Here is a 22,982-nt window from a genome sequence, read left to right on the forward strand (position 1 = left end):
CGCATGATTTTTGCCCAAAAATGGCGGAAGTTACCAGATTCTAGTAACTTTAATGTTAGGGATTGTTCCACCTGTTTGGAGATATCTGTGTATATTTTTATAAAACATGACAGTACTATGAAGTTAGGTTATAAAAAATTACAGCTATTCAGATTTTATTTGTCAATTTTTTTAAGTTGGCAGCAAATTTGCCCAAAAATGGAGGATGATTGCGGTACTTTCTATATCTAGTGACTTTAGCGTTCACGTTGGGTTAGTGCCACACCCCGGGCCAAACTGCGAAAATTAGGCGGCAGAATTTTCCCACGCACAATTTCCCCAATACGTACTTAGTCCCAGGTTCTTAAGAGCCTTAATAAATCGCCCAACAGTTTTCAATGATCCCCACAGTCTTTAGAGCCTTTAACAGACATTTAAAAGCTTCTTAAGCACTCTAAAAGAGTCCTAACTTACACTAAACGATTGGACCAGACTAGATCAGACTTGACCTAATTTAAATAGGGTCAGAAGATGCCAAAAATGACGTGGATTTGGAGCGTCTAGTGCAAAATATCAACCCCCTGCGGCTCACTGTATCCTTAATTTTGGGGTAGGGCTGTTCCGGAACCGGAAGTATCGGGTGGCCCAAATTTTTTCACTACAGGCTCGAATCCTTCCTTTACCCAACAAAATAACAGCAAGTCCACATCAGAACAAATAAATTTTTTATTGGGGACATGCCGGGTTTTTGGCAATGTTCGGCCGTTATGTGCCCAAAATGGTACCACATGTGAAATCCTACTCCATTTTTGGATTCCACACGCCCAATTTTTGCCAATTTCGGAAATGTCCGTATTGCCGGTAGTGGTATCAAAAATTGGCCAAAAATGGAGTCCTTGGGCTCTTTCTCAGGGCCCAAAAAATTTAAAAAAAAAAGAACGTGAACCCTTTCCTAACTCTTTAATTGTGTGAGGTATCACCTTGGGGTTTTTTGCGTTCCACAAAGAAGGGATGAGAGCGTATAGTGTAATCACTATTGCACCATTTTCAAAAACCAGATAATTCTTTTTCGTTTTTGGAGTTTTTCTTCCAATTTTGATCCACTTTCGTATCGGAAATTTGGTCACATTTTGAAAATTCAAATTCAGCACTCTCGAAAACAAAAAGGCTCATAAAAAGATCTCACACTTTTATTAATTGAAAGAATCTCATCCAGTTTTGCAAAATTCCGCAGCTGCCGGTTTCAAAATTACGAAGGAATCAAATTCGGGGGGAGGGCCGACTTCACGACTGCCCCCCCCCCAAGTTTACAAATTTTGCTTTTTTTTCTTGTGATCGTTTGCGCTTCGTTTACGCATGTTTGCGCTCCCGTCGTTTTTGAGATACTCCAAATACAAAATTCCATACTGGCCCCCCCCCCCCCCCCATTTTTCAAATTTTTACACTACAGGCTCCTTTCTTTGCCTAACAAAATAACAGAAAGTCCACATCTTAACAAATAAATTTTTTATTGGGGACATGCCGGGTTTTTGGCAATGTTAGACCGTTATGTGCCCAAAATGGTCTCACATGTCAAATCCGACTCCATTTTTGGATTCCACACGCCTAATTTCGGAAATTTTCGTATTCCCGGTAGTGCACTCAAACATTGGCCAAAAATTAGTCCTTGAGCTCTTTCTCAGGGCCCAACAAATTAAAAAAACGAACGTGAACGCTTTCCGAATGACCTAACTTCCTAATTTTGTGAGGTATCGCCCTGGTTATCGCCTTGGGGTTTTTTTTGCGTTCGACAAAGAAGGGATGAGAGCGTATAGCGTAATAACTATTGCACCATTTTCAAAAACCAGATAGGTAATACTTTTTCGTTTTTGGAGTTTTTCTTCCAATTTTGATCCACTTTCGTATCGGAAATTTGGTGACATTTTGAAAATTCAAATTCAGCACTCTCGAAAACATAAACGTGCTCATAAAAAGATCTCACACTTATTAATTGAAAGAATCTCATGCAGTTTTGCAAAATTCCGCAGCTGCCGGTTTCAAAATTACGAAGGAATCAAATTCGGGGGGGCCAACTTCACAACTGCCCCCCAAGTTTACAAATTTTACTTTTTTTCTTGTGATCGTTTGCGCATGTTTGCGCTCCCAATATCTTCGTTCGCACCCCCATCGTTTTTGAGTTATTCCAAATACAAAATTCTATACTGGCCCCCCCATTTTTCAAATTTTGACACTACAGGCTCCTTTCTTTGCCTAACAAAATAACAGAAAGTCCACATCTTAACAAATAAATTTTTTATTGGGGACATGCCGGGTTTTTGGCAATGTTATAGGCCGTTATGTGCCCAAAATGGTCTCGCATGTCAAATCCGACTCCATTTTTGGATTCCACACGCCCAATTTCGGAAATTTTCGTATTCCCGGTAGTGGACTCAAACATTGGCCAAAAATGAGTCCTTTTGGGCTCTTTCTCAGGGCCCAAAAAATTAAAAAAACGAACGTGCACGCTTTCCGAATGACCTAACTTCCTAATTTTGTGAGATATCGCCTTGGGGTTTTTTTTGCGTTCGACAAAGAAGGGATGAGAGCGTATAGCGTAATAACTATTGCACCATTTTCAAAAACCAGATAATTCTTTTTCGTTTTTGGAGTTTTTCTTCCAATTTTGACCCACTTTCGTATCGGAAATTTGGTGACATTTTGAAAATTCAAATTCAGCACTTTCGAAAACATAAAAATGCTCATAAAAAGATCTCACACTTTTATTAATTGAAAAAATTTCGTGCAGTTTTGCAAAATTCCGCAACTAAACGCCCTGCAATCTGTAGAAATCCTTCCTTTTCACAATGTCACAAATTTTCACTTAGTGACTAGTTGACTATATCCGAAGAATGTGAATGAAACATTGCATGAGAGTGGCCATGAAGGAGTGTTTGCTTTCAGTGGCATGATTTTGAATATTTGTCCTCGCTTGCATACTATTTTTTTTCAGAAAAATGCTTTCCTTTTAGTAGGTACCATCACTGATTAGCATTATTTAAATACTCTTGCTGGTAGTATCTAGTATATGATAAGCGTCTGAAGCTATACCATCCATACTTTGTATGGTTTTGATTTATAGTACAATTTATAGGATTTTGCTTGCACGGAAGTCAAGAAATGTTTTGTAACTATGTTAATTGTTTATTCAGATACAGCTGCATTATTATATACTTACTGTCTTTCAAATACGCTCATTCAATCTGCTTATTTCTTACGCAGCGATCAGAAAACTTCTTATCTACGACTCGAGAAAAACATGAGATAAACTTAAAATACTACGCAAATAATTCCTAACTGAATAAAGTCTTTGAACACGTAATTTAATTAGAATTACCAAAACAAAAGACACAAAGAATTATTTAAACAAAATCAAACATCGGCAGCGGCATTCAGGTACATTTAAAAATGAACTTGAACTGAGTAATAAAACTTTCTGTACGTAATGAAATGATTGTTACAGAACATTCCTTGAAAAACTCTCATTGCATATTACGCTACTTGGCCTTTAGATATAGTTTTGCTTCTTGTAGGCGTTATTGACAGAAAATTTTATACCGCGAGACACTGTCGTGCAAGAAAACGGCAAGGTGCTACCGGAATTCGACGAGTCTAGGATGCACTTCTCGATGGACGAAAGGTACGCGGAGAAGACGCGAACGAGACCGCTTAAATTTAAGAAGAAACTCTACGAATTTTTCACGGCGCCCATAACGAAGTTTTGGTCTAATTCTGTAAGTGAATAATGTCTTGTTGTCCGTTGCGAACTTTCACAAACTTGCAGATCGCCTACCTGATGTTCCTCATGTTGTTTAGTTACGTCGTGCTGGTGAAGATGGGGCCGACGCCGACGTGGCAAGAGCATTTGGCCATTTCGTTTATAACGGCGATGGGTTGCGAGAAGGTGAGAGAGATACTTTCGACCGAACCCGCCGCTCTCAGTCATAAGCTGGCCGTTTGGAGTTTGAACATGTGGAATCCTTGTGATGCTATCGCTATCATATTTTTCTTAGTCGGCGTGTCGTTAAGATTACAAAATGAAACTAGTGAAATTGGTCGAGTGATGTACTGTGTTGATAGTATTTACTGGTACTTGCGTATTCTGAATATTTTAGGCGTTAATAAGTATTTGGGTAAGTTACGACTAAGGTTGAGTTGTGCAAATCTATGTTGCCTTTAGGACCACTGGTAACCATGATGGGGAAAATGGTTAAAAACATGATCTACTTCGTAGTACTTCTGCTGGTTGTACTTATGAGTTTTGGCGTGTGTCGACAAGCTATTCTTTATCCGGATAAAGAGGCCAGTTGGAGACTCGCACGAAATGTAAGTTGCAATTAAGCTGTCTCCGAGCACTAATTTCTGCCGCAGGTATTTTACGAGCCGTACTTCATGTTGTACGGAGAGGTTTTCGCCGATGGAATAGACCCTCCCTGTGAAGAAGGACCGGACGATCCGAAATGCGTAACCGGGCGTTGGATTACTCCCGCGGTAATGTCGGTGTACTTACTAGTCGCAAATATTTTGCTCATTAATTTACTTATCGCCGTATTTAATAATATCTTTATGGAAGTAAACGCGGTCGCGCATCAAGTGTGGATGTTTCAGAGGTTTACGGTAGTTATGGAATACGAACAGAAACCGATCCTACCTCCCCCGCTCATTTTTATATGTCACTTGTTCCTACTGTTTAAGTATCTCAAACGTAAACTGAAGGGCATTCGAGAGACGTATGATAACGGCCTAAAATTGTTCTTGGAGAAAGAAGATATGGAGCGACTCTATGACTTCGAAGAGGAATGCGTCGAGGGATATTTCGCTGAGCAGGAGTACAAACTGCATCAGTCAACTGATGAACGAATAAAATTGACTACGGAGAAAGTTGAAAATATTGTTCAGGTAAGTGCTGTTAAGAGGTCAATTAGCCTTTGAAATATCGCAGGCGCGTTCGTCAACCCAAAAGGCATTCTTTTATAGAATAGTCCTCTTTTAAGTATTGTGAAGGCGGTTCGTTCTCAAGCACCATCTTTTGTTGGCACTTGCCAATATGCAGAATTGATGTCCATGGAGCTACAAAAGTGTGCACATTTTTAACTTATCTAGCGCTCCAGAGATATAAGGGATCGGATAGGCATCAGCCTAAGAGATTGAAAGGTTATTAAAAATTTTCCATTTTTGAATCGAACCGAACGTCGTCCACCCCCTCGTTGGAGAAACCCCCAAAGAAAATTCGACTCCCCGCTCTCTCAGTGCGCTATGCCTGAATTTTTTTCATGAACTCTAAGTTTAAAATAAAAGTCCATCGCCGCCGAGCGGAGAATCTCGCGTAAATAACCGAAAGTACACTTCCCCTACCCCATTCTCTCTTTACGGCGCCCTCACTTTACCTCTAAATCGCGCATGGGGACAAGGGGTACGCTCTCTGTACCAAACGCGTCCAAGGCATCATGCTGTTTAACCCTGGAAGACATTTGTACTTAAACAATTCTCACTTGCTACTTTAGCCAAAAACGACCTTATGCCGCGCACTTCTAACCTTACTCCTGCCGTGCGGGTGATTAAAAAAAATGGAAGCAGTGGGCACCCCTAAGTGCTATGGATTCCGGGAATATCGAATAGGTCCAAAAATGCGTTTTTTAAACTTCTTCGTTCTTCTTAAATTCCCTGAACTATAACTAAAGATGTGACTTTCTTACAGAAAGTGGAAGATATTAATACAAAAGAAAACAACCAAACCTCCTCGATGCAAAGTGTGGAGTTTCGCCTCCGAAAAGTCGAGGAGGCATCTCAAGATATTCTCGCTCACCTAGCCGTCATACACCGATTTATGGCGACGCGTACCAACGAAGAGTTACCGCCAATACAAATAGTTACCGATCGCACAAGAAAAACAAGCGAAAGATCCGAGGCTCCCTCGGAAGAGTCACATTTATCCGTACAGCCGGTTCGCAAGAAACCCATACGATCACTGACAGAAGTTCGTCCCGACGCTTACATATTCGACGACGGATTACATTTTGAGGTAAGGCCCGTGGAAGAAGAAGACAAGACTAACGACGCGGAGACTTTTTCGGCTACAGGTACGTTGTAGAACTAGACGGAGTAGGTTTTTACGAATTTTCCGCGCAGGTAGCAGAAAACAGTTGAATCTTTTAGAAGAGAGACAGAGAAGTAGTGAGTCGAAAACGTCGCTGGAAAGTTTGGATGAAAAAGACGAAGTTCAATTGTCGGCGGACGACTTGGCGGCGCTCAGTTTGGATACGTTAAGGTGGAGAGCGGCAAAGCGGAGGAGGGATTCTGCCGGTACTGGGCGGCGCAGTTCGGATGGCGGGAATGGTAAATTTTGTTTTCAAATATCTCCTTAAAAAATTGTGTTTCACTTTCACCTTTTAAAAATGTCAAAATTGGTCCTGCCCAAAGGAAAGGTCTGTCGAAAAACTTGTAGAACAAGCTGAAATTTCATTCGGATTCATTGCAACTTATCTGGATGCCCAATATGTCCCGAAACAAAAGTACAAAAAACACAGATTCACAACTGAAAATGGCTTCAAAAGGAACTAGATGTTTATAATCACTTTTTAAACATTTTTAATTCACAAATTAATATTCGTTCTGTCAAAATTAACAGAAAATGTATAATGAAAATTCTTATCTGGGTTGTAATCTGGGTTCGATTAAACACAAAACTGATCATTTACACACCAGATAAATTTATTCGACAAAAAACAATAATACTGAAAGAAAGAAAGGCACTCAGGGCCTGCAAACAAAGTACCACAACGTGCGATCGATTGAAACAAAATTAGTTAAATAAAGTTTTCATTACCTTATAAAGTTAATAATTTTAAACCCGGTCCTATCTCCGATTTTCTTTCACAAATGCACCAAAGAAAAACATTCACAGAATGGAATTGCCTTCAAACTCTTTCCTTTCCTTTTCAAATTCTCGTTTATTGACATAAATGAAGTGTACTTCTTATAGTAACAATTCAATATGACTCTTTGGTAATTGATGTTTTAACTTAACAATCATTTTTGCATAGACTACCCGAATCGACAAATGCGCTCACAAGACCTTTTTCATTTCTCACATTAGCCAATCGAATTATCTCAAGGCAAAAAACCATATGACGTAGTGTACATGACAATTTAAAGGACTTTCTTTATGGAGGGACATTTTTTTATAGTGATTTTTTGGAACTTAAGGTCCTAAAATGGCCCCACAGCACTGGCTTCGATTTTGAATTGAACGATTTAGCAAAGAAAAGTTTTTATCAATTTCGGAAATGTTCATTTCCCCAATATACAGGGTGCTTTCCGAAAGTAGGTAATGCAATTATTTTTTTTAAGTAATTTATCGAAAAATTTGCACACTTCCAAGTTCTTCAAAGTACTGTCCTTGGGCCTCTGCAGATTTTTTCCAGCGACTCTGCCATGACCGGTACGCGCCCTGGAAGGCATCTTCGAGGGTCTTCGTCACGGCTCATTGGATCTCTTCTGTGGACGAAAACGGGTTTCCTTCAGGACTGCTTTAATGTGAGGGAACAAAAAGAAGTCTGCTGGGGCGACGTCAGCACTGGGGGGCGGGGGCAGCGTTGGCTCCTTGTGTTTGTGGTGAGTCGTGATGGAGTTACCAGCTAGCAGAGATGTCTTTTCTTGTCTTATTAACCCATTTTTGGAGTCCTTTCGGCACATCGACGTAGTAGGTGGCGTTAACTGTCCCTGAGGAACAAACTCCTTATATGGACCACTCCTTTACTGGCGAAAACGAGAATTTACTTTTGACTCACTCATTATCTTGCCTTTTGGGCTTGGGGGACTGGGCGGGTGGGCCGGTCTCGCGACAAACCTTACCCCCTTTTACTCCAAATGGTTCGAACCCACTTCTACCAATAGGAGCGGCGCAGGAAATTAAATTACATTACTTTTGAAGTACACTGTCGGACCACCCTGGAAAAACTGCGCACCTGTCTTCTAATCAGCGATAACCGCGCGTGCTTATCTTGAAACTAATTAAATTTCACCTCACTCCATGTTCTTATCGCAATGACCAGATGTTCCTACCTTTTAACACCTAATTTCATTTTTACAAATATATTAACAAATTATAAAGCGATCAAATGAAACAAAATGTATAGGTACTTTTAACAATTCTTATACAAAAGAACCTCCATGTTTAATTCAATACCAGCAACCAAGTTTGCAACAAAGAAAATGATATTCCACATACAAGGTGGACCATTATTATTATACGTGCCAAGCCCAAACCATTAAATTTAAAATTCAATGCCCAAACTAAATGTCTGCGTTTCCACAACAATATGCTTACAAAATAAGTTAGGGCGTTCGGAAGGAGGTCATTTTTTTGGTCCTGATTATGGTATCTGACGATTTTTGAATTTTACGCCCCCGATATACTACAGAATATAATTTTCGCGCCAGTCTGAGAAATCATACAGAATTTGAAAAAGAGGGCGTCACAGTAGGTACAGTCTTGTTCCCTATACTCGACTGTACTCAAATTGGTACGATGGGAAATAACGGGTTAATGTCCAAAAATCCGATATGCCCCTATAAAACATTCGCAACTTCCTTATTGGTTAAGATATTAACTTGCGGTTTTACTACCCGCATATTAGGGTTAGGGCAAAATAATTATCCCCCCCCCCTCTCACTTTTTTATGGAAAAATAGGAATTTTCTTGTTCTGAAATTGATTTGAAACCCCTCTTTCGTATTCCCCCACACCTCTCATCATCACCGCTCCCTTATTTCTTAGTTCTCTTATTTGCGCATTTGCCCTTTCCAGTCTATCTCTCTTTCCCTTTCGCCCCTCTCCCCTCTTTCCCAAATCTTATCATCTCTGATTTTCTACATTTAACACCATTCCTTTCCTTTCCCAATACCTCTCCATTCATTAAATAAGTGGGCATTCCTGTCCCCGTGTCCAAAACACTTCAGACTCTTCTCCTTTTATTTTAATGGTGGGTTTATGCAAACATTATCATTAGTTCACTATCAAAAATCATTAAGGCCCAGTTGTGCAATGTTTAAACTTCAGTTTATAATCAAATTGTGGATTAAAGGATTTGATTGGCTAATATTTCACAAGTTGACCAATCGTATTTCTGAAATCTGTCAGTTAAACTTAACTGAAGTTTATACTGACGTTGTACAAGCGGGCCTAAGAAATAGCCCATGGAAACAATGGTTTATTGCGCGTTGCTCACCAACGAAACCATCCCGAGCTTAGTAAACTAATGATAATAATAATAATAGGCATTATTGATTGTATAGACTTATCGTTTTTATTCAATTCATTACCCTTGCCGGCCCATGTGGCTCAGTTCAGTTGAAACTGGACTGTGGTGCTAAGGGTCCCTTGTTCGAATCCGGGTTCGTGCATGGATATTTGTAAATGTATAGTGGGGTGGGTTGGTAGAGCAGCCTTGGCTGAAGCCCCGCCCACTCAAAAATAAAGGCAAATAAATAAATTTAAAAAAATAAAATAAGTACCCTTAATCTTTTCTCTCTATATGCCTGATTCTGTATATTCTCCGCCCCTTTTTTCCAATTCCTGTTCCACCCATCTGCGTAATACAAATATACAGTCGATCTTTCCTTCCCCTTTTCTGAAGCCCATTTGTGTTTCCTCCAACATCCTCATTTCTTTCATTGCTCTTTTTAATCTTTTATTCAGTACGCCTTCGTCATTTTCGTGATTCCCCTATAATTTTGCTCATAGTCTTTGTCGCCTCTTTTGAAAATTTGCACTATTGCCTCCGTCCTTCCATTCTACGGATAAACCCCCCTCCTTTCCATACCTTCTTCTATTTTTCATTTTTCTTCTGTTTATCACTTTGCAAAAATCCCTTTCTGTTTTAGTTCCCTGATTTGCTCTTCGTAATCTTCATCTTTTTTTCTTTACATTTTCTTTTGTACTTTTTTTCTGTTCTTTCGCCTCTTTCTCCTGTATTTCCCCTCTTCTTTCTTTCTCCGTATCATTTCTGTATATCTATTTCTCTCTCCTGTGCGCGCTCTCTCTCCCACCACTTATCCTAGATACTCCTTCTAATTTCTTCTCCTTGTTCCTCTACTCTCCGTTTATCCAACTCCATATCTTCCCTTTTAGACTCAATTCCATCGCTTGGTGATTCGATTCTATCCTTGTTCGTACCTTAAATTCATCATAGCGCACATAGCTATGACTTTTTGAGAAGTACAGATCAATACATGAAAAATGCACTAAAATTATTCGCTTTAGCCCTTAGGGCGAAAACCTTTCTCCATTTTTTAATGTACTTTTGTGGAACAATTACTGATTTTCCTCTTCCTCTCATACATATGGATTGCCTGTCCTTATTTGCCTCCATATTAAACTCTTTTCTAGTAACTCCAGTAACACTTTTCCCTCTTTGTTGCACTTTTTATCTCTTGATTTTCTATCTTGTGTTCCTCTTCCTATCTCTACCCATTTTCTTTTAATTCCTGTTCTGACATTAAAATCTCCCCCTAATATTAGCCCCTCCTCCACCCTTTCATCTACCATATTTTTTGTTTTATTTTTTAAGTCCTTCATTGCTTTTCTGTTGTATATTTATTTACTTATTTATTATCCCTCTCTTGCGCCCAATTACAGAGTGACCCGCATAATGCTTTTTAGAGGTGCCATCCTTGCCATTCTATTATCCCATTTTTTAGCGCATTTTTTAAGAATGTGCCATTGTTTGCGTTTTGTCCGTCCGTCCGTCCGGACCCACTTCTGCAGTTTCGAACTACTTCTAGGGGAATGGTCCTGGAGTCCTGGAATTTTTTGCAGTAGGTAGCCCCCCCCCCCCCACGAATTATTTCCGAAGATGCTCTTTTTGAAAGTAAAACGTGCATAACTTCTACATACGACAACCAATTGGTCTCAGTTTTTGAATACGCATGCCTTTAGTGGTGCCAAGTTAAAGTTTAGAAAATTGGGGGGGGGGGCACATGTTCTACCCTTCATGGTATTCTAATGAAAGGTCTCATCGAAATAAATTGGTTTGTACAAACTATAACTTTCCCGTGCGACTCTTTTTCGAGATCAGTGAGCGACAGGGGGGTTAAAAATTAATTTTATCTCAGTGTATTCTAATTAAAGGTCTCATCGAAAGGAACCGTTTTCTACCAACTACTGCCCTTCTTTCTGCCCTCTTATCAAAGTGCGGGTTTGTTGGCCTTCATGGTACTCTAATGAAAGGTCTCAACGAAAGGGATTAATTTCTACCAACCATAGCCCTCCTCGTCGACGCTTTATCGTGGTCGGGTATATTCCATTATACCTCAAGAACGGATTGTCGGAAGAGGGTACTCACAAAGGGCGACTGAAATATATCCATTGGTGATGTCAAAACAAAAGTGTTTTCGGTTAAAGTTATACCTGTTTACCCCTCTTTTTACCCTTCTGTTGCCTTCCCTCTATATCTTTCATATGCTACCCCCGCTGCATTCCGTAATATGATAATTTTGATGTTGCCCTTCTTCATTTTTATTTCGTTCTTCTCTTTTCTTCTGTTGTTTGTGTTTGTACCCGTTACATTACATGCAAGTCCTATAATATTATTTTATACTTTTCAGGAGACTCTTTACACGGCAGTCGCCCAGTTCTTGCCGTCCGCCAATTTTCACAGACACATTCAGAACCCGACAACAGCGAGCATTCAGTATTGGCCAACCTACCGATGCGCGCAGGTACAGTGGAACGGAGCGTCACGTTTGCGGAACCGACGATCACAGTTATACCACCGACCACTGCGGGACAAAACAACGCTCGTAGTATGCTAATGGCCATGCATACGGAATACACCAGCATAACGGACGAACTCGAAACCGTCTGCGGATTATTAAGTCCGCCGAGAACGCCGAACCTTCTATCGCCGCCGCGCCCCGGGCAAAACGCCACCGCCTTACCGTGTAAGAAAGCTAATTAAAACTTGCGTCTCAATCATTTTTTAATTTAATTGTCGTAACAGCACGAAGACGTCACACGTCTGAAATGTCCAATCCTGAAATAGCGTTACATATCGAGAAAGAGCACCTTCGCGACGCCGAAGAAAGCGACTACATGCTAATGGAAAATCTCATACAAAGAAGGTACATCGAGGACGACGTACCGAATCCGGGCATGCTGACGGTGGTTCGCGAAACCTGCGAACTTTACCGTACCCCTCTGCCTTTGAGAGCTTTAAGACGTTCGAGCGCGATCGAAGACGACATAGCCGGTGTTCCGCTTCCGGAGGACGGTCCATCGACGTCCGGTCAAAATGAGACCTTGCGCCAAGATTCCTGCGATTCTAACACTTTAAGTGAGGCTGCTCCTCTCATAAATCAGTTACCACAAAGGCCCTCCATTGTAATTGATTCTTCTCAGTTACCGTTTCAGAGAGAAGATCTGAAAAAGGCCGACAGTAAGGGTAGTCTTCATATGCAATCAGAAACGATGTGTTAGGTTTCTATCTCAGTTTGCTCATTTATTAGGTATTGAGTTACCTACAATAACGTAGACCGTAGTTCGCGATGTAAAAACTATAATCTCATTTTGGTAATATAGAAAGAAAGCCATATTCATATACTACTAAAAGTGTCTAAAGGACACTTTAATAATCTACATGCTTATAAAGCCGTTGCTCTGTGATGAAATATTTATTTACATATCAAAAACTCAATAATTTTATTTTATGATTAACTTTTTAAACATTAGGATAAACAAAAATTAACATGTGTAAATACATCAGAACAAGATTTTTACAAGAAGATATACAAATTGACATATAATTATTTTAATAGCCAAAAAATGGCTTAACTAAAGTATAAAAAGGTTTCTGCTGTTAAACTGCGAGATAATAAAATAGTGCGCATTTGTTTTGCTTTTTAAACAATAGGTGGTGGTTAACTTGGGACCCAATGGACTGGAACTATATTAACAGATCTGTTTATATCGGAACTTTTTTTATTTTGAGAAAACATAGGTACTTATGTTTTTTAGTTTATTTTATGTTTTTAGCAATTAAACGCTGTGACCAATTATAAAAACATTTTGGGTCATTTGACTTAATCAAGAGCCTAATTAAGGTAGGTCTGAAAGATGATAAGACATTTGGTTATGTCCATCACATTTTTCCATTTTTTTTCTTGATTTTGGGCCAGTTGCAGGTAGGCATGGCAATTGCATTTGGAATTTTATTTATTCAGGCAAATGAAATCAAAAAAAGTAAAAAGTAAAAAATGCTTTGTGCATTATTTTCGTGTTCTTTATCATACAACCTTTTTCTCCAGTCTTGTTTTTACAATAATTTGTTGGTGATTTTGATTAGGGCGTTGCAGCTCCATATGGCGGAGAGATCATTATTATTTTGATATGATTTGAACCCCAGCTTAATGTTTAGCAGGGGCACGGGCTTTGTTATGAATGCTCATACTTTCTACTTTATTCACTTCCATGTTTTGCCTTGCCTTTTTTGATTTATCTGGCAAAAATCAAAAAAACAGTCTTAAATAACTAGCATTTGACGAACGGGATTCTGTACTTAATATAACCCTTGTAAAGAGTTACTTAAATTGTACTTTAAGAAACTCTAAAACAATTTGAGTATTATGCAAGTCAACTTAAATGGCGTGTACTATTGTGACATATCCAAATCAAAATTGTATACAGTTGTGAATATGGCTATTGGGTATTTTTGTAACAATAACCCTTCATATTATCATATCCAGTCACACAATAACTGTTAATCGTCGAAGTAGAATTTACAAACTGATTATTATAAAACTATCAGATGCTTGTAGATATTTTAAGTCATAACTTATTTTTCTAATACTGTAAGTAAATATCACTTTATAATCTATCTCTTATATCGATAAATGGTAACGAATCAAATTTTTTAGATTAAAGTATTAAAAAAACATAAATTAATTTTATATTGTAGGTATATTTTTTAAAAACAACTGACAATATATATCTAGTGACTAGTCTTTAAAGGCTGATTTTTATATTTGTTGGTTCATCTTCAAAAAATCAGCCTCGAGTGAATTAGGTAATTGTAAATAAAAAAATTGGAATTGATGCTCAATAGGAACTATCGGAGCACCAAGGCAATTGAATTAGTTAAATTTCTTTCTCTTTGTACTTAGCTTTAAGCAGTGTCTACAGCAATATTATCTAATTGTTACAAAATCTCAAACTCACACAGCTCATCGATGATCAATTCATTTTTCTGTTCTCATACTTGCAGTGAAAATGTGTCATATCATCTAATACCAACTAATATAGAACAAATTAACTGCCTATATACACAAGGATAGTCGTTGAGTGTAAAAAACATACATTAAATTGTTAATCGTAAATTAGCTCTATGAATTGTATCCTATATCGTATCACAAATCGCATTCAGCAAACCGAATGGAAATTCAATAAAGAACACAGTGCAAGTTATACAATTTCGTGAATGATTTTTACCAATGACCAAAACAGAACCACCATTTTATATCTTTATGTAAAATTGTAAAACAACTTTTGGTATAAAAAGTGATATGTATTGAAGAAATAAAGCAATGATGATTTTAAATCTGTTATTTGGACCTTGTCCATAACAGACCACCTCACTTTCCCTGTTTTAGCGCAGAATTGTTGATCTTCATCTCCTTTTTACACCTCCTACTCCCTTATAACTTCTTCAAATAATAATAAATATATAATTTAATAAATAAAATATATAAAAATAAATAAAATAATGAAAAAATGAACCCTTTAAGCTACACACAAAGGAATTTTTTTTGGGTTTTTAAATTGATTGGTATCAGGTAATCTTTCGATTCCGTAATATTTATTAATATTTTATATTATATAATTATTTATTATATATTATAATAATTTTTATTTCATTTTTAAATGTCATTCAAGATTATTTTTATAAAATATCTTAAACATTTTCCTCTCTTTTCCCATCTTCGATTCCACTTACTTATTATTTCTTTAAAATATTTAAATAAATAAATGTCTCATATCTTTCCTTAACGTAATGAAACGGCTATTTAAACAAATTTAGATATCGTTCAAACGACGTAAATTAACATTTCTCCCCCTAAATTGAAACAAAAAAAATTCTTAACCCCAATAAAAACAACACAAATTCGTTGAAATTTAAAGTTTTTTTGGTAATTTAACATGAACTTAAACGAACACATAACTGACGAAAACACAATTTTCTAACAATCTATCGCGAAGTGCGCATGTCATTTTTTTCTTCTAGAAAAGCCAAACATATTGCATATTGTAAACATCAAATGTGCGCATGCGTAAACAAAGACAAACAAGTCGCCGCTCGGCTGACAAACCCTGTCCTCGGCTTGAGTCGCGCCGACCCGTTGGCCAATCAAAGCCTCACAGCACACCTTGCCATATTTGAATAATTCTGGTGTAAAATACCGAAATCGTAGGCGGCAACGGATGTGACAAAATATGCAGAACTTACTTCTCCATCTTATGGTCCTTGCATTGGATAGCTATGATCCATGGGCAGTATTTAGGCTGATTTTATGGTATTTTTCTTACATTAGTTTTGTAATTTTAAAACTGACTTTCCCGTGTAGGGGCGGGAAAGAATACCCCTTACCGCAGAGGGCGCTGCGTGTCGTAAGAGGCGACTATACAACTGCCGTTTGGTTGAGTAATCGGAAAGTGGAATGTTGTGGTGAATGTATAAGAATGGCACGACTGATAACTATATAATAGTGTTCGTAAAGTAACAAGTTTTTTTTGGAAAAATCAATCAAGTATTGTATATATTTGAAATAATTTTGATTTTAATTTTTCTTATATCGCCAAATACGAGCCCTAACACATAAATGTTCGGACACTCAAAATTTTACAATGTTGTAACTTAAAAATCATTGTATTTTTATTTATTTTTTTTTCTTACTACAGTTATAAATTAAACATATTTAGTAACTGTAATTTTATATTTTGTTGCAAAATTAATTAATTTCAACTGTCAAATAACACAAAACACCATAAAATTAGAATTTAAAGTGACATAAAAATGTTCGGACACCACCCCTTAACAATGAGTTACATCCCCTTTGGCTTTATTAACATCTTGGATTCGTGTAGGCATGGTCGTCACAAGAGCTTTACATTGATCGATGCCAAAGGTATCCCAAATCTCTTGTAACTTCACTCAAAGAAGCAATATTGCGTTGCGGATGAATACGCAAACGCTGCTTCATTTTGTCACACTGTCTTAATGACATTGAGATCTGGATTGTTTGAGGGCACCTCTAAACACTATTATTGTGGTCTTGTAACCATTTCTTAGTCGTTTTTTCCTGTGACATGATGCTCCGTCTTGTTGAAAAACAAAGTCTGCATCAGGTGATGTCGCAAGTGAAGGTAATCAACTTTGTTCTAAAATTGCTGATGGATATTTCTGAGCATAAACATTACCATTTGTAAGTGCAATTGTCCCAGCCCATTTGCAGACATACTGCCCCACACCGTTACACCACTGGTGAATTTTACAGAACGTTTTAAGCAATCTTTGTGAAACGCCTTGTTTCCGTTCTATAACTCTTTCTCGATTATCGCCTACATTGATATCAAATCGAGATTCATTACTAAAAATGATTTTTACTAGTCTTGGTAAGACCACGCCGGCCGTTCCCGAACACAATCCAACCTCTTCTTTATTATTTTTGTGTTTTAAAGATGTTTTTCTTTCGCCTATTTAAAAAAGTATTTTCTAATGCTCAATCATTTTAATCTAAAGATCAACTTACTTTATAAAAATCTAAACCTGATTTGTGGATCCACCTTCGACAGGTTTAGGTAGAAAGATGAGCATTTGTTACTTCGTTCCATTTTACCGTAAGATTCCGTACTGTGTCTCTTCGTCCAGATTTGCAAATGGTTATCAGTGCTTTCTGCATTCTAGGGGTAACTGTTGGTCGTCTTCCTGTGTTGTTTCCTTCAACTTCGATTGATGCTGTTTTCCCATATACTTTGTTACAATATCTACCACCGTGGACATGGGCAAATTGAATTCCTGACCTATGGTCCTAAAGGATTTTCCCTTATGAACCCATTTTACTATTAATTGTCGAATTTCTTTCCATGTTGCTTTGCCATGTGGCATTTTTCTTTTAACAAAATGTCAAAGTGTGCTGACAAGTTATAAAAATTATAATTTTTTTGGTTTTTATCCTGTTACCTAGATCAAACTATCAAATATATGTTGTGTCCAAACATTATATATTGGTGTCCGAACATTTATGTGTCAGTTAATTTCGCTGGTTTTCCCATTTTCATGTTGTGAGAGCATTAAAAAAATTGTTTTATTTCATACTATCTAGTAATCGCCGCTTTCCCAGACTGATTTGAGTCTGGTAAATCGTATTTTACCAGACTGGAAATGTTGCCTAGCAACATCAACTGACATCCATCTAAACCTATAATTAATGTGTCAAACAACTGTCAGATCAAACAAATCAAGTGATCGACTTTTACTTTCATTTGAACGCGTGCACATTCTAATCAAAAATTGTATGGCATTTTAATTAAAAAAAGAGCAGTATGAAATAAAATGTTTTACATTATTTGTATGTTAAATCAGTTAACGTTACTCGTTTCGAAATTCCTGCCTCAGCTACGCTTCGGCAGTAAATATCTCATTCGTTAACGTAAACCTTGATTTACCATACTCATATGTAAATAACTATTTTGGTATTAAACATAAACAATAAACTTATAATTATGGTGGCCATATGTACTTTTTTTAGTAGGACAGTACTTTCTTTTGAAACGCTGTCCTATTGTCCTTTACGATTTATCAAGTACACCTAAATGTACTCTTTTTCTTAATTACACAAAATTAAGTCATAGTTTTTGTCCAAACGAAATATAATCTTGCATGTCTTTGATCATAAATGCTTTGGCGTATTGCTTAGTTGGATTTTGATCCATTGTGCAGCAACCTGTCGATGAAATGTTTCAGTTCTTAAAGAGTAAACCGCAACTTCTGAAGTAAATTCATGGTTCCAAAAAGTACGACTGGTACCAAAATGATGATCAAAATGTTCAGGCAGGAACGTCGGAGGAAAATTAACTTTTAAAATTTATATATACATATAAAGACACAATTTATGTACCTATGTTTGATTAAAAAAAACTTTGTTTTCTTACTGTTTGATTAGATTCGTAAAATTGTGACCAGAAAAATTTCCTAGAGTATTAGCTTTAGCAGTGCATTCCCTTATAAATTATAAATGTACTTTTTTCTTGTTGAAAAATTATGATCACTCTACTTATAATACATATTTCTATATAAGATATCTGCGGCTTTATTGACATTGGACTGGTTTCATTTTTTTTTCGGTTTTATTTTAAAAATGCTAGATGTCCGAACATTTATGTGTTAGGGCTCGTATTTCAATTAACCTAGCAATTAACTATTTATTTTTGGAAATTTGCTTATGGAAAAAAATAACAAATCCACCTATAATTTTTTTATTTTCTTTGGTTTAATGCCCTGAAGATATGAATTTGAAAGTGCATATTTTGAAGGGTTGTCTAATTTTATGCATTTATTTATGTGATTACCTGGTATTCATATTATAAAATTCTTACTTATTTTTTTTCGAAATTTGTTTTTTGTCCATAACTTAATTGAGAGGTCTAATCGAAAAAGTACGAATTGTTTTGGATTCTACGCACCCAAATTAATAAGAACAAGTGTTTTCCCGAGAAATTTTGGTGTAGTCGATTTTTGGTAAAAAAAGGAAGGTTGTACACTGCCTTTTTTTTGGCTCGAAAAAAAAATTGTCTCAGATTGACCAGGAAAAAACATTTTCTTATAGAATGTGGCCATAATTTCAAACAGTTCCAAGATTGGGCTGCTAGATCAAAAGTTACAGCCTTTTGAATTTTCTTTCGAAATTGGTTCTAGTCTATAACTTTTGATTGAGAAGTCTAATCGAAAAAGTACGAATTGTTTTGGATTCTACGCACCAAAATTAATACGAAAAAGTGTTTTCCCGAGAAATTTTGGTGTAGTCGATTTTTGGTAAAAAAGGAAGGTTATACACTGCCTTTTTTTGAGGCCCGAAAAAAAATTGTCTCAGATCGACCGCGAAAAAACATTTTCTCATAGAATGTGGCCTGTAGAATCCATAATTTCAAACAGTTGCAAGATTGGGCTGCTAGATCAAAAGTTACAGCCTTTTGAATTTTCTTTCGAAATTGGTTTCTAGTCTATCTATTAATTTGGAAAAGTATAGGGATTACCAAAGAGATGGCGCAAATGTACCAATTGCATGCACAAAAGACAATTCCAAATACTGGATCATTGAAGTACAATTGCTCTACAAATCCTACATAAAATTGCACATTTTCAACTGCCCTTTAAGGAAAATTGAGTCGGACGTGGCTATTAAGTGCATAAATTAAAATGTTATTTTGAATGTAGTTTCGTACGTGGCGACATCTCATTGGAACTGGTTCAACTATTACAAGAAAATAATAAGGAAAAGTATAGGGATTACCAAAGAGATGGCGCAAATGTACCAATTGCATAGACAAAAGAATTCCAGATACCAGATTTAAAAAAATTGTCTCAGATCGACCGGGAAAAAACATTTTCTTATAGAATGTGGCCTGTAGAATCCATAATTTCAAACAATTCCAAGGTTGGGCTGCTAGATCAAAAGTTACAGCCCTTTGAATTTTTTTCAAAATTGGTTTTTTGTCAATAATTTTTTATTGAGAGGTCTAATCGAAAAAGTACGAATCGTTTTGGATTCTACGCACCAAAATTAATAAGAAAAATTGTTTTCCCGAGAAATTTTGGAGTAGTCAATTTTTGGTAAAAAAGGAAGGTTAAGTATTCGAATACTTCTCCAAGTATTCAAATACCTACCTGCAATGCGCTACGCATACGCCACTGCACATATAGCATTAATAAGGTATATTTGGATCAGAAGTCCCATTCTCTTTCAAAATATGTTAAATAATTAATTTCTTTTATTCAAATGGAGTGGCTCTTACAAAAAACGTTTTGTTGCATCTACATTATCTAGTTGCGTTTTGGAATCTCCTCCTTTATAGACGGTGTGGCCCTGAACAAGCTAAGGGATGAATGTCAGATTGAACCTATGGGGCGGTATTTGAAAAAAAAAACGTGAAAAAGATTAAATGTTCTAAAATTCTTTTGGCTGTTTTATTGGCCCATTTTTTGTACATGTGTACTTTTAAATTAGACGGTGGTGTGTTCTCCATTATCATTTTACTGTCCAAAGTCTGCAATGTAGATTGACTGTTCTTAGAATTCTAGGGCCCTGAACTGCAGCCCAAGACTTAAAAACTTAATTAAAAAAGTAATAAGTCAAAAGTACACAGTCCTCTATTACATAAAATGATTTTATAACACAAAATATAAAATGTTTATTGCTAATTTAAATGCACTTAGATGGATTTTAGTGCTTGACCAATGTCACGTTGTTTTGGACTGCAAAAGTTTTCTGCGAGCTTCTATCAGTCCCTCCTTGGTTCTCAGCATCTAACAAATTTTTAAATCAGACTGAATCTTTTAAGTAGTACTGATTTGACAGATGTCAATTAATTATTACTAATTGATAGATGCCAATTAAAAAAAAGATGAACATTATCAGTAAAAAAGAAATAATGATTTTACCTCCCAATCATCCATAGTAATTGATGGAATCATTTGGGAATTTTTACCCCCTGAACCCCTAAATGCCTTCAGATTACTTTTGCGAACTGGCTCAATAAATGGAATGTTGCCTTCTACAAACACACATAGAAATTTATTTAAACAAAAACTGTTAATTATCATACCACTATTCAATTTAGCTTTACCATCGCGAACTAAAAACGAAGTGTAAAAGATATTTTCGATTGTGGCCCCGAAATCTTCAGAGTCGATCACAAAATCAAAGTAAGCGATTGGGTTATTGTTGTTTTCTTTATATTTCAAAGAAAGCACGTTCGCTATAAAGTTAACAGTATCGTCCACGCCTTCTTCGTCCTTTTGTAAATTGTGAACTCTTTCCAGTTGTGTTTTTTGCACACTTTCCTGCGCCTCGCGTTTGCTTCGTTCTTTTTTCTGTTTCGGCTCGGGAAGTTTCGTCGGATCGAAAGTGCCATACAAAAATGAGTAGTCGGATACACTAGGGATGGTTTTACGGGCGTCGTCTAAGAGATTCAACAAATCAGATGGTTTGAAGTTCTCCGTTTCTTTTATCTCATCTATCTGTTGGTAAAAGTGAATAACAATGATTTAAGCGATTGTGAACCTACAATTTTCGAAGCGAATTCCGTCGGCTCATACGTCGATGTGAAAATGTCAACGTTCTCGATGCACTTCACCAAAAGACCGCCCGCAGTGGATAAAACGACGTGCTGCAGTAGAGTTTCATCGAGAAACTCGACGCGATTAACAAACGGGCACTGATCGTCAATTTGCTTTACCTCGTGTAAAACTTCCCCTAAATCTTTTATGGTATTCAGTCCGGTGCCCTCGTTTTCCTCTGAAAAAGAGCGTTATTTGGGTGTGACGAAGGAACGTAATACCTATCGATTCAATCCTGTGTAGCAATTCACGGTAGCCTTGTTTTCGTATGTGGGACTGTTTTTTTGAGTCGCCATTATTCTCCTGACTGGATGACATAATAGGAATTATAAGCAAATGTTAGTTAATTAATATTGTGATAATGCACAATAGTTAATACTTGGGTAAACGGCGGGTTAACCTAAAAAAAAAAATAACAGTGGATCTGCAACTACCAGTGAACATTTGAACTACTAAGGTCAATTTTGAACTTCTAGAAACTGCGATATAAATGATTCTTTATGCATTTTATTCTGAAAATCCCCCATTAACACTGGACCAGGCATTCAGCCAAAATTCATGATAGCGATGAATAAATTTCGTATTTGCATTTCATGTTTAAAATACACTGACTCCATTTTTTACAAAATGGCGGCCAGCTTAGAAGATTAAAATGGCCACCATTTTTTAAATAATGAAGTATGTGTTGACGGTGCAGATGTAGTTGTAGGCGAAATGCGACGACGAAACGGGCAGTAGGGCTTGAGATACATAAAACTATTCCGAATGACATGTATTAATATTTCTTGTAAGTTTTCAATAAATGCTTTTTTATGTTTTTTTAAATTCATAATTAACGGCCATCAGATACGCCGTAGGGCGTAGGCCATCGCCTACATATGGTAATTTTTTTATACCTTTTTTTGTATATAAATAAAATAATTATAGTTACATATGTATTACATTGGAGAAAACTTTATTATTACACATTAGACTTACAAGAACAAAAAAAATCCATTATTCATTGGCACGAACGGTGTTACGTTTGGATGTTATTCTATGGGTTGGATCTGTCTTGAATGGCGGTGGTGAACGCGTCTATCCATAAATGTTTGTTGATATTTTGTGTTTTTTTAATGCAGGTAATAATCTTTGCATTTCTTTACATTATCCTATTTGTGTTTTTATATTTTTGGTGTGCTTTGAATCTGTGTTCTTGAAATTTACTTGGTTTAACCCTACGAGTAAAAAATAAATTACTCGTAGGTTTAACCGCAATGCAGAATGACATATTTGATACCGTTATCATCTCTGAGGGTATCTCGAAGTTTCACAGGTAATGAGCCAGTGGCGTACGTAGAAATTTATTCTGTGGAGGGATTAAACAAGTTCGTGGCACATACAGTCACCCAGTGCGTACTAGAAGGGGGGAGGGGGTAAGAAATAGAAATTGATGGGTTGCAGGTTGCTGATGCTGGTAGTCATTATATATTTATTATTGTACAGGCGAAAAAGATTAGATTAGAACGGTATTTTAATTCTTACTGCTGACAGGCCCCTTTATTGCTTTTGCTTTAATTAGTCAACGAAAACTTTGAAT

At 36.8% G+C, this 22,982-nt stretch overlaps 2 protein-coding genes across 3 annotated transcripts in view; one reads left to right on the top strand and one right to left on the bottom strand.

The window, feature by feature from the left end:
• The window catches only part of LOC116178345 (transient receptor potential cation channel trpm), a 105,542-nt gene extending 90,927 nt beyond the window's left edge, over positions 1-14,615 (top strand). For both annotated transcript variants that reach the window (XM_031497817.1, XM_031497823.1), the window contains 8 exons: positions 3,549-3,749; positions 3,800-4,148; positions 4,196-4,341; positions 4,387-4,914; positions 5,714-6,095; positions 6,145-6,351; positions 11,622-11,957; positions 12,017-14,615. In XM_031497817.1, the coding sequence (XP_031353677.1) occupies positions 3,549-3,749; positions 3,800-4,148; positions 4,196-4,341; positions 4,387-4,914; positions 5,714-6,095; positions 6,145-6,351; positions 11,622-11,957; positions 12,017-12,492 (2,625 nt within the window). In that variant the 3' untranslated portion in view covers positions 12,493-14,615. The remainder of the gene's footprint in view (positions 1-3,548; positions 3,750-3,799; positions 4,149-4,195; positions 4,342-4,386; positions 4,915-5,713; positions 6,096-6,144; positions 6,352-11,621; positions 11,958-12,016) is intronic.
• A 5,797-nt stretch (positions 14,616-20,412) lies between these two features.
• Positions 20,413-21,823, bottom strand: LOC116160281 (EP300-interacting inhibitor of differentiation 3-like). The gene is made up of 5 exons (XM_031473453.1): positions 21,625-21,823; positions 21,352-21,581; positions 20,890-21,304; positions 20,726-20,838; positions 20,413-20,590 (listed from the first exon to the last, which is right to left on the bottom strand). Exons 1-5 carry the CDS (start codon positions 21,719-21,721, stop codon positions 20,525-20,527), a joined length of 921 nt encoding a protein of 306 aa, XP_031329313.1. The 5' UTR covers positions 21,722-21,823; the 3' UTR covers positions 20,413-20,524.
• Between the last annotated feature and the right edge of the window lie 1,159 nt (positions 21,824-22,982).

This window comes from Photinus pyralis, unplaced genomic scaffold, assembly GCF_008802855.1.
Source record: "Photinus pyralis isolate 1611_PpyrPB1 unplaced genomic scaffold, Ppyr1.3 Ppyr1.4_LG1, whole genome shotgun sequence".
NCBI classification, from domain to species: Eukaryota; Metazoa; Arthropoda; class Insecta; order Coleoptera; family Lampyridae; genus Photinus; species Photinus pyralis.